Here is a 14694-nt window from a genome sequence, read left to right as displayed (position 1 = left end):
GCTTCAGTTTCTTCCAGAATCGTATTCGAAACAAAAACAAACACGGGGGGGGGGGGGGGGGGGGGGGGCAGTGTGGTCTTTTAACACTAAATTTCCGCGAAAGGTTCGTTTTAGGGGGGAAAAAATCTTTAAATTCTTTCGGGTCTCGTTGAAGCTTTGACAGAAGAAGTTGCTTCAAGTTTCCCTTTCCCTCTTCAGCGCTGTCGCTAAATACACGGCAACAAAAAAAAAACACATAATAAAATAAACCAATTCCAAACGGAGCACCAGCAAGAAAGTGAATAAAGTGGTTCAACTCTCCAATCCTATTAAGAAGGCGGCTGAGGTTATCCTCAGCCTTGGCGATGAGTTGGGATCAGTTTTGGAGAAAGTTGTTTCCTCTTTTCCCCCTCTCTGCTGCCCTTTCCCTCCGTCTCTCTCAGACTCTGAGATACACACGGGGGCACAAACTCCCCCCCCCCCCCCCCTCCTCACAACATGATTTAAATAACCCTGATAAACTATTTCAAAAAGGGGACAACACCTGGCAAAATTCAACTGGAACTTACCGCGGGACATTCAACATCACTTTCCCGTATTTTTTTCCAGCTTTAAACAATTATCCGAATTTTTAAAAATTTTTTTCTCATATTTTTGTTTCACCGCGGGCCTAAAAATTGTTTGCTTTAGCCTCCTTCCAGCGGCCATTGTATACGCGCTGCGCCTCCACCGACCCTGATGGCGGACGTCCCTCCCCCTCCGCCCCTTTCCGATTGGAGCAGAAGCGGCAAGGGGTGGGGATTTCGCTGATATAGAACGCGGGATCCGGAATCCGATTGGGCGGCCTCTGCTGTCCGTCAACGTCAATCCAAGGTTTCCGCCATCAGGTTAGGTTCCACTCATAGCGCGCGGCTGTCTGACGTCGCTGGTTGATGTGTCCTGATGTTGGAGGTAAGGACAAAGTGAGAGGGGGACTTGGGGAGAGAGAGGGTGGAGGAGGAGGAGGAGGAGGAGGAGGAGGAGGGGGGAATTCGAGAGCCATAGCTGTAGCTTCTTGCTCCCTAGCTCCTAGGAGAGGGAGGCAAGAGGGTTTGTCATAGAATTTACAGTACAGAAGGAGGCCATTCGGCCCATCGAGTCTGCACCGGCTCTTGGAAAGAGCACCCTACCCAAGGTCAACACCGCCACCCTATCCCCATAACCCAGTAACCCATGGGTTAGAGGGCCATGGGAGAGGGTTAGAGGTCCATAGGAGGGCAGAGGCTACAGGAGGGGATAGAGAGGGCAGGGGGGTTGGAGGGGTCAGGAAACAATAAAGAGGGCAGGAGGGGATTGAGGGTTAGGGAGGTGGTGGGCCATAGGAGAGGGGGGCAGGAGGGGATAGAGGGCCATGGGATAGGGTTAGAGGGCCATAATAGGGCAGAGGGGATAGAGAGAGCAGGGGGGGGGGCAGGTTGGAGGGGCCAGGAAACAATAAATAGGGCAAGAGGGGGTTGAGGGTTAGAGGACCATAGGAGGGGCATGGGGGTCATGGGTAGATAGTCATTGGAGGAAGGAGAAGGCCTTGGGAGAGGTTATGTGGTGCTAGAGGGCCATGGGGGAGGGTGGAGGCTTGGGCCATGTGGGGCAGAAATGGATTAGACAGACATTAAAGGGTAACAGAAGGTCATGGGAGGGAGGAGAAGGGGTGGCAGAGAGTGATAGGTGCAGGACAAGAGGCAAGGGAATTGGAGAGAATGTAAAACAGATTGGGATTGAGAAAGGACACTAGGAGAGGTACCAATAGATGGAATAGGAGAGTATGTAAGATAACTGAAGTCTGGGAAAATTAGGGAATGGGATAACTGGAATAGGGTAAAGCCCATTCCAGTTATCCCATTCCCTAATTGTGGGAGATAATTGGGTGGGGGAGAAGAATAGAGGGTGAAAAAGTAAAATTAAGATAAGGTGAGAATCAAGTGCATGAAAGGGGAGAGAAACAGACAAAAAACATGCAGCAAAAATGGGAAAGTGAAATACATATAGCGGAAAGGAGAGAGGATAAGGTAGACCTGGAATGATGAGGGTAGAGGAAGAGATTGAGATGGCAGGATGGAGGTTTTTCTTTTGTGGGGGGGTTAAACAAAGGATTAGGAAAGAACAAACTTGCACTTATTTTCCTTTTATGTTCCTGAGTCCATTAAAAAGTGTCATAGCTAATGAATGACTTTTGAAGTGCCGTCATGTCATCAGACAAATGCAGCAGCCAGTTTGTACAGTGGAAGGTCAAATAATACATCTTGAAATAAAAACATGAGATCAGATGAATACCAGAGCAAAGCCCTGCACATGCTGGAAGTCTGAAATAAAGACAGAAAATACTTAAATGCTCAGCAAACCTGGCAGCACCCACAGAGAGAAAAATAGAGTTCATGTTTCAGGTTAATGATCTGAAAGTTCAGATCTATTTTCATTTATATTTTTAAGATTGGCCTTGGAAAGTAGTATTCAGTGAGATTGTAAGGATGCAAAATTAGTCACCGAGTCAAGTGTAACTTTGGTTGAATTATTTTGAGGGCTGGAGATTACATTGCAGAACCTTTGTCCAGAAGATTAAATACATTGAGTGGTCTAATGGGATAATGCATAAATTGAGCATGACCTGTGACGGGAAGAATAACGTTTTCTGGTTCCACACAAGCTTGTGTTCTTTATGACACAATGTGGAGATGCCGGCGTTGGACTGGGGTGAGCACAGTACGAAGTCTTACAACACCAGGTTAAAGTCCAACTGGTTTGTTTCGATGTCACTCGCTTTCGGAGCGCTGCTCCTTCCTCAGGTGAATGAAGAGGTCTGTTCCAGAAACCCATATATAGACAAATTCAAAGATGCCAAACAATGCTAGGAATGCGAGCATTAGCAGGTGATTAAATCTTTACAGATCCAGAGATGGGGTAACCCCAGGTTAAAGAGGTGTGAATTGTACCACGCCAGGACAGTTGGTAGGATTTCGCAGGCCAGATGGTGGGGGATGAATGTAATGCGACATGAATCCCAGGTCCCGGTTGAGGCCGCACTCATGTGTGCGGAACTTGGCTATAAGTTTCTGCTCGGCGATTCTGCGTTGTCGCGGGTCCTGAAGGCCGCCTTGGAGAACGCTTACCCGGAGATCAGAGGCTGAATGCCCTTGACTGCTGAAGTGTTCCCCGACTGGAAGGGAACATTCCTGCCTGGTGATTGTTGCGCGATGTCTGTTCATTCGTTGTCGCAGCGCCTGCATGGTCTCGCCAATGTACCATGCTTCGGGACATCCTTTCCTGCAGCGTATGAGGTAGACAACGTTGGCCGAGTCGCACGAGTATGTACCGCGTACCTGGTGGGTGGTGTTCTCACGTGTAATAGTGGTATCCATGTCGATGATCTGGCACGTCTTGCAGAGATTGCCATGACAGGGTTGTGTGGTGTCATGGTCACTGTTCTGAAGACTGGGTAGTTTGCTGCAAACAATGGTTCGTTTGAGGTTGCCCGGTTGTTTGAAGGCAAGTAGTGGGGGTGTGGGGATGACCTTGGCAAGATGTTCATCGTCATCAATGACGTGTTGAAGGCTGTGAAGAAGATGACGTAGTTTCTCCGCTCCGGGGAAGTACTGGACGACGAAGGGTATTCTGTCGGTTGTGTCCCATGTTTGTCTTCTGAGGAGGTCGGTCCGGTTTTTCGCTGTGGCGCGTTGGAACTGTCGATCGATGAGTCGCGTGCCATATCCCGTTCGTACGAGGGCATCTTTCCCTCGATGCCCTCGTACGAACGGGATATGGCACTCGACTCATCGATCGACAGTTCCAAAGCGCCACAGCGAAAAACCGGACCGACCTCCTCAGAAGACAAACATGGGACACAACCGACAGAATACCCTTCGTCGTCCAGTACTTCCCCGGAGCGGAGAAACTACGTCATCTTCTTCACAGCCTTCAACACGTCATTGATGACGATGAACATCTTGCCAAGGTCATCCCCACACCCCCACTACTTGCCTTCAAACAACCGGGCAACCTCAAACGAACCATTGTTTGCAGCAAACTACCCAGTCTTTAGAACAGTGACCACGACACCACACAACCCTGTCATGGCAATCTCTGCAAGACGTGCCAGATCATCGACATGGATACCACTATTACACGTGAGAACACCACCCACCAGGTACGCGGTATATACTCGTGCGACTCGGCCAACGTTGTCTACCTCATACGCTGCAGGAAAGGATGTCCCGAAGCATGGTACATTGGCGAGACCATGCAGGCGCTGCGACAACGAATGAACGGACATCGCGCAACAATCACCAGGCAGGAATGTTCCCTTCCAGTCGGGGAACACTTCAGCAGTCAAGGGCATTCAGCCTCTGATCTCCGGGTAAGCGTTCTCCAAGGCGGCCTTCAGGACCCGCGACAACGCAGAATCGCCGAGCAGAAACTTATAGCCAAGTTCCGCACACATGAGTGCGGCCTCAACCGGGACCTGGGATTCATGTCGCATTACATTCATCCCCCACCATCTGGCCTGCGAAATCCTACCAACTGTCCTGGCTTGGTACAATTCACACCTCTTTAACCTGGGGTTACCCCATCTCTGGATCTGTAAAGATTTAATCACCTGCTAATGCTCGCATTCCTAGCATTGTTTGGCATCTTTGAATTTGTCTATATATGGGTTTATGACACAAGTTATAGACTTTGTTTCTATTGCACACTCGTGTAAACTTCCTAGGATGTTAATAAAATGGCAACAGTCTGTTTTGGATGTACACAGGCAGACAAAGTTGGCATACACTTTTTATAATGATAATCTGTGTCACAAGTAGGCTTACATTACTTTTGTGAGGGCCACGAAGAATCCAGCACAAGTTTCAAGGCTACAAAGAAATAACATTTATTTACAATAACCTATATACACAGCAGCCACTTCGCTTGCTGCTTACTCCTTCCTGCTGGTTCCAAACTGGTCAGCTTTATTTATACCGGGGAGTCTGCTAATGATTTCTCCGCCCCCCTCATTGGGGAAGCTCATACTCCCACAGGATTGTGGGATTGTCATTAGTCCCCAGCCAATGGTAAGCAGGCAGGTTATAACATCCCCCCCAAAGTCCAAGGAATCCACCGAAGACCCTGGTGAAGGAGGGCGTCGGACTCTTTATGCCGCAGGCCGGACACCATTTGCACGAGGCGCTGGATCGGGTGGCGTGTAACGAGATGGAGACCTGTGCTTCTTTAGGCCTCTTTTGAATGTCTGCACTGCACGCTCTGCCAACCCATTTGAAGCCAGGTGGTAAGGGGCAGTGGGGATATGGCGTATGCCATTCATCTTCATGAACCTTGCAAACTCCTCACTTGTGAATGGAGTGGCGTTATCCGTGACCAGCACCTCGGGGAGGCCATGCATACTAAAAGACAAACGCATCTTCTTAATTGTTGCGCAGGACGTTGTGCCTGGCATCTTATGCACCTCTAGCCATTTAGACTGGGCGTCGATTAATAAAAGAAACATGGATCCTTGAAAAGGGCTGGCGAAATCTGCATGCAAGGCCGCCTTGGCCATTCCCAGTGATGTAGGGGCACGGCCGGCAGAAGCTTCTGATGCCTGGGAGCTGTCTATGCTGCCCACCATACAGGACTATGTGTCGAACCTTTGACAGGACTGGCTCTGTCTGGGTCCACTCACGGATCTGTGATGCCGTGACAGGCAAGGTGTCCGTATAATTTAGGGTTGCAACCCCTCACCGGTCGTGGGGGTCGACATGGGGCCGATCGATAAAGGCAATCGGCTCAGTGCGTTGGCATTCGCTATCTGCGTTCCTGGTTTGTGCTCCAGAGAATACTTGTATGCAGCGAGCAACAAAGCCCAGCGCTGGATCTGTGCGGAAGCAATGGGCGGTATTGGCTTATCCTCTCTGAAAAGTCCCATCAGAGGCTTATGATCAGTCACGATAGTGAAGTGGCGGCCATTCACATACTGGTGGAAACATTTCACCGCAAAGACCACTGCCAGGCCCTCCTCGATCTGCGCATACTTTTTTTCCGCTGCAGTCAATGTGCGGGAGGCGAAAGCTATCGGCCGCTCGGCCTCGTTCTCCATCTTGTGGGACAGGACAGCCCCAATACCATACGGGGATGCATCACGTGACGAGCTTTCCAGGATCATAGTGGGTTAGTAACCCAGACGACGACAATTGTTGTTTTACCCTCCGGAAAGTGGTTTCTTGCGGCTGACCCCAAACCCAGGTGTGATTTTTCTCTAACGGAAGGTGCAACGTAGTCCAGCGTAGTTGCCAGATTGGGGAGGAACTTCCCGTAATAGTTTACGAGGCCAAGAAAAGAACGAAGATGCGAAGTGTCAGTCGGGGCGGGGGCCTGTTGAATCGCGCGCACCTTCTCTGCGACGGGGTGCAAACATTCGCGGTCCACCCGATAACCCAGGTAGACTACTTCCTTCGCCTGAAAGACGCACTTTGTGCGACGTAAACGGACTCCAGTCTCTGAAAAGCGTCTAAGGACAGCCTCCAGACTTTCCAAATGTTCCTGCTCCGACGTCCCTGTGATCAAAACGTCATCTAAGTAGACAGCGACACGCGGTATACCTATCAAAATGCCCTCCATAACGCGTTGAAAAATAGCGCAGGCAGAGGATACTCCAAAGGGCAAACGTGTATATTCATACAGGCCCTGGTGTGTATTAATCGTTACATATGGTCGGGAGGCAGGGTCCAGCTCCAACTGTAGGTAGGCGTGACTCATATCTAATTTTGTGAATGAGAGTCTGCCTGAAAGCTTTGCATAGAGATCCTCTATGCGAGGCATTGGATATCGGTCGAGTCGGGAAGCCGTATTCACTAAGTTTATAGTCGCCGCACAAGCGAACTGTGGCATCTGGCTTCATTACAAGTACAATTAGTGCTGCCCAGTCAGCGAAACCAGTCACTGATAATACCCAAAGTATTATCTCCAAACGAGTGAGCTCCCCTTCTACCTTCTCGAGCAAGGCGTAAGACACCGGGCGCGCCCGGAAATAGCGCGGCGTGGCTCCTGGTTCGACTTGGATACGGGCTACGGCCCCTTTTATTTTCCCCAAACCGGGCTGGAATACATCTGGGTATCGTCCTAGCACCTCAGTCAACCCTCCAGAAACTGTTTGGACGATGTGCTGCCACTGCAACCGCAAATGGCGCAACCAGTCCCGACCCAACAGACTGGGCCCATGGCCGCACACCACGATAAGTGGGAAACGCCCCTCCTGGCGTCCATAAACAACAGGGGTCATCGTCGTTCCTGCAATGTCCAATGGTTCCCCCGTATAGGTGCGAACCTGGCCTGTGTGTCGGTTAATGTAAGGGTCTGTATACCCTGCTTGATGTGGTCTAATGTCCTCTGGGCGATCACTGAGACCGCTGCGCCAGTGACCAACTCCATCTCGAGCGGGTGACCATTGATCCGTACTGTCACCTTAATGGGGGCCACACAGGGAGCTGCCACAAATGCAGCTGCAGGCAGTCGTCCTCCATCTCCACGTCCTCAGGAGTAGTCGCCGCAGGTTCATCCACATGGAAGGTACGGCCCCTGGGCTGGTCCCAGTTTAGGTCGGAACGACGGCGCCTCTTGCACCCCCAGGACTGGCGGCCGCGACGGGGTCGGCGCCTACAAGTCTGACACGGACATGGCTCCTCATCCATTGGTTCTGAAGAAGGCTTCCTTCGGGGAGGAATATCCGACGGCCACTGGCGTCGATCCGGACATCGCCTTGCCCAAGGTACCGCAGGAGTGCAGGGGGATGTTTTTGGACGGAAGGGGTTGCGCCCCAAGGCACGCACCTCCATTCCCTGTAGCTCCTGCACTCCTCATTCTGCGCTCTCTCTGGACAATACTATTTGAATGGCCTGTTGAAAAGTCAATGTTGGCTCAGCTAACAACTTTCTCTGGGTGGCCGCATTGTTAATACCGCAAACCAAACAGTCGCGTAACATTTTTGACAAGGTCTCACCATAGTCACAGTACTCCGCAATCTTGCATAGCCTGGATATAAAGTCGGCAAGGGATTCTCCTGGGGTCCTCTCAGCGGTATTAAACCGGAAACGTTGGACTATCGTGGATGGGGTTGGGTTAAAATGTTGCCCCACTAAATTCACAAGTTCATCAAAAGTTTTGGTGTCCAGCGCAGCTGGGTACGTAAGGCTCCTAATCACCCCAAACGTATGCGGGCCGCAGGCGGTGAGCAATATGAACACCTGGCGCTCGTTTTCGGTGTTATTGTTTGCCCGGAAATAGTAACGCATCCGTTGTGTGTACTGGTTCCAGCTTTCCAGCGCAGCATCAAAAACATCCAAACGTCCGTACAGAGGCATGGTGCAATAGAAAACAACTTCCAACCTGTATCCAACAAAAATCCAGGGAGGTGGCTTTAAACTGGCCAGCTTTATTTATACCGGGAGTCTGCTAATGATTTCTCTGCTGCTGCACCTCCCCATTAAGACTCACCATGAAGCCAATGTCTTTGACCAAACTTTTCGTTATCACTCTGAAGTGTCTTGAGAAATGTTGCTGCATTAAGGTTCTATATAAATGCAATTAGTTGTTGATGAAGCATTGTATTACCAGCCATTATCAACCCCCATCTTGATCAGCATAGATCAAAATACTGGGTTACTCTTTCACCCAACTGACCAATTTTCAAAAGTGATTTTATAATTTGGATGTTTTTTCCAGGGATTCATGGCAAAGGGGAGGATTTCATTTCAAAAATAAAATTCCCTAAAACCAACAGACAAATGTTAAATACCCACTACGTTTTTGAGTAAAGTAAGTTATATATTTTTGACATTGCTGAAAAGAGAGACATGTTCCCAAAGCTTTTGGTCTTCACCACTTTCTTAAGATTGGCTAATATAACTTTTATTGATGCCAGGTGCTCTCAAAAGATAACTTGGAATGCCTAGAAATGTACGAAAGTTAAGAGATGAAGACGTTAATCCATGTCTTGAGGTAGGAACTTTGTTAAACTCCAGCTGTCATTTTAACTATGCATGTTAGCTGATCTGACTAATGGTTTGTCTCTTTTTAAAGGAAATGGATGCCTCCAGAATGTGCCTAGAAGCAAATGATTACAACAGAGACATGTGCACCCAGTATTTTCTGAGGTATAAAATGTGTAGGAAATTCTGGGTAAGTGTGACTGAAGGTTTAACTCGTATCAGAAGAATCTTTGAGACATATGAGAAAGAAAATCAACCACAAAGTTGTTTGGTCTCTGTGGTATTGCTTAACACCGGGATTTCCTAATCAAGTTAAACTACCCCATCTTCAGCACGAATGTCGGTGGAAAGCTCTTGGGCCTCTTGTAACGCTGCCATTTCCAGGATCTTCTGTCAGAGGTGATGCAGGACTTGTAATATATTGGCATAATGAGTCCCAATTATGAATTATGATTTGTTTAACTCATCAATAGCCATTGACCAAGAATGCAACTATGGTAAATCGATTGTGTATCTCAGTTAGTTCATGTTGTAATATCTTGAAGACGCTTTGCAGAAATAATTATTTACTTTGACACATTTGTTTCCCCTTTAAAAGAACAACATAATGATTCAAAGACGAAGAAATGGCATTAGCCCTAACATGCCAACGGCAAAGGACAGAAAAGAAATTTTGGAAGAATACAAAGAGAAGCCCTACTGATGATCTTGGTTCTGAAACATGATCACTGTGAATGAATCCACTTGAATAATTTAGAATGTGACATTTTATATCTAAATAAAACTTTATCAAATTAATAGCTTACAATAAAAGAGCAAAAGGATTTCACACAATACATGTATGCAACTTTTACAAAATATCTAACAGTGCTGCCTTTTTTTGCATTGTGGGAAATATCCTACAAACTACTATTAAAAATATGCAAATTTAATAACAAAAATAAATCTTTAAAAATTGATCAAGTACGGCCTGCCAAGAAAGGTGATCAAAAGCTAGGAATTCTCATTTAGATATAATTTGGCAACTATTAATTTGCATATGCCAATAAATACTCAAGCATTGCCTGGATTTTGCAGTCGTCAACAAAATGATAGAACATGCTGCTGACCTTGAAGAAAGTGGCCTATAAAGGATCGAGCGATCTCTGTGATATGGGTTTTATTATGCCCAATGTTAATTTCACTTTGGTGTCAGCACAAGAGGATTGCTGATGTTCAGCAATTGGGCTGTCATTACCAGCCAGTCACCTGGAAGAATTCTCATAGGAAAATAACTGATTATCCGTTGGAATAATTTTTCAAACAGCAAAAATATGCACGGGGCTTAAGGTAGAAGCCAAAATGTAAAACTTTTCACTTTTTGCATTTTAAAATATCTGGGAGTTTTTTTATAATGGAGAAGATTGTCATTTAACATGTATATTTTTGAGGGCCGGAGAAGTTGTTCAACAATAATTATGAACCTAGTTGCGAATGCAATCATCTCATTCAGTAAGGCTTAACTTTCCTAATAGTTGTCATAATGAGACTAATGATCGAAAATTGAAAGCTTGTGTCAATTTAAGTGATTTCTAAGATTACCATCTGTGGGGACTTTGACAGCACACCCTATGGAGGATGGGGTATCACTGAACACCTTCAGGATTTCTGTGCTTAATTACATGAGAGTGGAAGTCAGAACGTTTGCCAATTTTATAGTTGTATGCTGTATGTCTGTTCGGTAGTTCTCAGAGGTTCGGAGTCTTGTACCATTGAACATTACCTGTTTATTGGTAACGCATAACCATATATATATATACAGGGTGTAGTCCAAGCTGTGAGCTAACTCCATGCTTGCTTCTACACAGGTCATTGTCCAGTCTACAGCTGACTCTGGTCTCAGGACATGTCTTTACATCACACTGTAGTGAGTATGTTTCCCAGTCCCACATCAACCCTTGGCTTGACAATTCTTCCAGGTTTTGTGTGATCACATTCGGAGGAGTGGTAAGCTCCAATAGTTTGAGCAACCTTTGCTGATTCGGCACTTAGTGCTTCTGGCACTTAGTTGTCTTTTTACCCCCCTTAAGAGTTGAACCCTTTCTAGATCCCCATTTGCTCTGCTCAGGGTCCACCATCATGTTCTTTTTTTTTCCCAGAGAGACTGTTCATTCCATTAATTCGTGGTAAAATCGAAGTTTTAATTTTTCCATGTTTCCATGTATCTGCCATGAACTTTGTGGGAGTTGAAGGTGTATTTCCCTGTCGTTTGGATAACCTCATCAAGTGGGTTCATCTTTCGGTTTGGCTTTTATCGCGACACTTCCATGTGTTTCTGTCTCTTACGGAGGTGTGCTCTGGTGAGTTGATGTCTTTAGTCCCTTGCTCCAGTGTTATTTTGCAGCTTTGCACGTTGGCTCGAGGTGCTGGGGTGTTTACAGATCGTCTGACAGCAGCAGTTGGAGTCTGGGGTTGGTGCTTATGGTCATTTTCCTATGTGCCTTCCACTCGAGGTACTGTAGTAATTATCTGAAGGTTTGCCTGGCCTGATGAGCTCCTGCCACCTGCAAAGAAATTCGACTAACTGACTCTCTGAAGGGTGTCAGAGACAAAATCGCAGTTGAGAATTTCTTGACTGGTTGGCCTCTTGGAAGCTTGCAGTTCTGTGTAAAGGTTGCATTGACGCCATTTTTAGAACGTTAAAGGTAACAACAGCATCTCTGCTCAAGAGAGAAAATGTTTGGTTTTGAATTGCGTACATTACTTTTGAGTATCTGCTTGTTGCTGTACCTCCGTGCTTCTTGGATCATGCCTGTGATTGGAAGTTGGATTCCTTCAGGCTCATCCAGTGCTATGTCTGTCGATTATTGTTAGAGGTCTCTCAGTCACAGTTCATTATCTGACAGGACCATAATACTGGCTCCCATGTCTAATTTGATGTTGAGATCAATTTGGTGACTGAGATAACTGCAATACAAAAAGAGAATCCAGGATTCTTGACCTCACTGAAGAAGCACGATTGTGTCTCTTCCTGGTGTGGTACCTCTGTCCCATTGAATGTCTTGGGGTCCACTACCCATCTGGGTGTCTCAACTTTGCATAGCTTTGATGGTTGCAGTTGTAACACTGCAATGAGATTGTTGGACATTGCTCACAGCTCCATAGTGCTGGCATGGGCAGTTTGGGTTTTGTATTCTTTGGCCTGGACTCTCTCTGCCCCTTTGGTGTTTCACTAGCTGGATGGTTAGGGCTGCTCTGTACCATGACTTTCGCTTGTAAAATAGATTGGTGCTTACGGCAAATTTCAGAGTGCCTGATTATTTCGATGGCCTTTTCTAGAGTCAGAACGTCCTTGGCCTGTAGTATGTCTGCAAGGGCATTTTCAGTACTCTGACAATAATTCTGTCCCTTGTGAGATCTGACTTGAGGTTACTGTAGTCAGCCAATCGGTATAATTGGTTTATAAAAGAGTCAACTAGTTCTCCGGGATGTTGGGCACATTTATTGAATTATGCTCTCTAAAATTGTGTTGCCTCTTAGATTAAAATATGTATCACTAAGAACTTCTTCAAATTTATGAGGATTTATTTATTCCATGTCTCAATAATGTCATTGGGTGTTGGACTGACTGAATAAAGTAGTGTATTCATTGGTTCAGCTTCGGTCTTTTCTTGAATCCTGAAGCTATCTTGTACCTTAAAGATTCGTACTGTTTGACAAATTCCTCAATTTTGTGTTAGGTGTGGCCCTTTGATTAGTCTAAATTAGTCTGGTAATGTTCATTTGTTGTCCATGATTGCTTTAAAGTTCAGGGAGTATAGCTTTAAATACTGTGCAGATTTTAAAGATGGTGCAACAAAAACCTTTTTTTCCCAGTCCACTCTTCTGTACAAAGTCATTTGCCTCCTCCGGCGTTTTAAAGAAATGGTCCCTATCCTTGGAAGTGACCCAATGTTTTGCCGGGTACAACATGCCAAATCGGACTTTACTTTTAAATGGTGCCATCTTGGCTTTATTAAATTCCAGTCCACATTTAGCCAGGTTGTCGCCAATGTCTTGGTTAGATACTAATGGAATGTCCTTCCCAATCACAGGTCTCCATGGTCTTCGCCCATTGTAGGGTACACTCCTTGTCTTGAACGTGTGGGGTTTGATGACTACAGCCCACAATGATTTCCCGGGCTATACTTTCTGGTGAAGCGACATATGGGCATGGTCCACCTTGGGGGGGGGGTGGGGGTGGTAGTGATGACCCCTTCCCGACCAGCTTTCCGAGCATCTTTGAGATTATTCAATGGGCTCTTACCTTCTGTGCCCTCTGGTACCTGGTGATCTGGAGTTTCAGGCCCGAGACCAGGTCTCCTGGTTGTCAATTCTGCTCTTCAGGAATTTTTGGGACGTCGCCAACACTTGTTTTTTCGGCCTCTAACAAGACAATTTGTTCTTCCTCTGTGATCATCCTCTCCATTTCCCGGATCATCGCTCCCTGATACTTCAGCTGCCACCCCACCCTGTCCATCGACCCATGTAGGGGGGGGGGCACCACTGCTTTGATACCCATCTCCATTGCTGGTCCCCCTTCACTCCTTTTCTGTGTTTTTGGAGTTCTACTGCGATTAACTATTGCCAGCTTCACTGTCAAGGACTGGGATGGCGGCAACGACTCTGCAGTTCGACTTTGCGCTGCCACGAGGGTCCTCTGACTCCGATACGAGAGTATCGTTCTGTTCATTTTTATTCACTTTGTGTGTCGTTTGGTAGCCCGCCGACATTCCAAACCGGCCGAGCTATCGACGAGGGTCAAGTTTGTATGATTTTTTTCAGTTTGGTGCCCGTAAATTGGGATAAAAAGGCCCCAGAACAAAGTTTCCAGATGGGAGCTACCTTTTGTGCAGCCGCTTAGTTCATGGCCGGTTATTACATTTTAGCTGGCTTCACTGACAATGGCTGTCCCAATCTCTTTGTCATTAGTTTTGTGCAGCAATTTACTATGTACTATTCTGGGCCTTCCCTACGATTATCACGGATTCTTGGGTATTTTACAGTGGACTCCTGTCTAAGGTTTTCAAACCTGCTGATTCATTTCTGTTTTATTTTCAAACCAGCTTGGCTGCCAAATGGTTTGGCGCTGACTCTGAATCTGACTGGCCATGGTGATTTTTGCAAAAAGGCTGCTTTGACTTCTTGTACAGGACTGCAGCTTCTTAAACTAGGCCTGGCTTAGAACTAAACTTTTTGCTCACCCCTGCTAGGTCCTTTGACTTTGTACTCTGTGAACATTCACAATGGATCTCTCATGAGATCTTGTGGAGTCCTCATGTGTACAGTGGAATTTGTTCTCTGTCTTTCTGCTTCAGATTCTGCAATGGCGCTTCTTTCAGGCAGTATGCCTCTGTTTCTACACTTCACCTGCTTTCAGTCAGGTCAGAATGCTGCTCTTTTAATTTTCCAGCGTTTGAATTTCTGACCCAGATTCTCTGTTATAGAGTCCGTTAAAGACCTGGGAGAGAGAGAGGTTAGAGTCTATTTTAGAAAGGCAGGGGAACTGGGAGAGAGAGGTGAGAGTCTGTTAAAGAAGAGAGAGAAGAGAAAGTCCACTAAAGAGAGCAGAGAGAGGTGAGTGTCCGTTGAAGAGCGCGGCGAGAGTTGAGAGTTCATTAAAGAGCGGGGAGAGATAGTGAGAGTCCATTAAAGAGCAGAGCCATTACAGGTGCTCAGTCTGTGGACCAATCGCATTTGGAGA

The 14694-nt window shown here is 46.7% G+C and overlaps 2 protein-coding genes across 4 annotated transcripts in view; one reads left to right on the top strand and one right to left on the bottom strand.

Moving 5' to 3' along the window:
- LOC140385512 (zinc finger protein PLAG1-like) overlaps positions 1 to 711 on the bottom strand; it is a 72884-nt gene extending 72173 nt beyond the window's left edge. For both annotated transcript variants that reach the window (XM_072467741.1, XM_072467740.1), the window contains exon 1: positions 549 to 711. The gene's annotated coding sequence lies outside the window, so the exon portion shown is untranslated. The remainder of the gene's footprint in view (positions 1 to 548) is intronic.
- Positions 712 to 824: 113 nt separating this feature from the next.
- LOC140385515 (coiled-coil-helix-coiled-coil-helix domain-containing protein 7-like) lies at positions 825 to 12603 on the top strand. Of its 2 annotated transcripts, XM_072467744.1 has the most exons (5): positions 857 to 930; positions 8707 to 8799; positions 8906 to 8982; positions 9064 to 9162; positions 9571 to 12603. In XM_072467744.1, the coding sequence occupies exons 3-5, from the start codon at positions 8929 to 8931 to the stop codon at positions 9673 to 9675; spliced, it is 258 nt and encodes an 85-aa protein (XP_072323845.1). In that variant the 5' UTR covers positions 857 to 930; positions 8707 to 8799; positions 8906 to 8928; the 3' UTR covers positions 9676 to 12603. The 2 variants fall into 2 exon arrangements, with proteins under 2 accessions (XP_072323844.1, XP_072323845.1); XM_072467743.1 differs by lacking the exon at positions 8707 to 8799 and having other exon boundaries at positions 825 to 930.
- Positions 12604 to 14694: the final 2091 nt, after the last annotated feature.

Source organism: Scyliorhinus torazame, chromosome 11 (genome assembly GCF_047496885.1).
Source record: "Scyliorhinus torazame isolate Kashiwa2021f chromosome 11, sScyTor2.1, whole genome shotgun sequence".
NCBI lineage: Eukaryota > Metazoa > Chordata > Chondrichthyes > Carcharhiniformes > Scyliorhinidae > Scyliorhinus > Scyliorhinus torazame.
The sequence above is the reverse complement of the archived record's forward strand: the minus strand, read 5'-3'. Positions and strand labels throughout refer to the sequence as shown.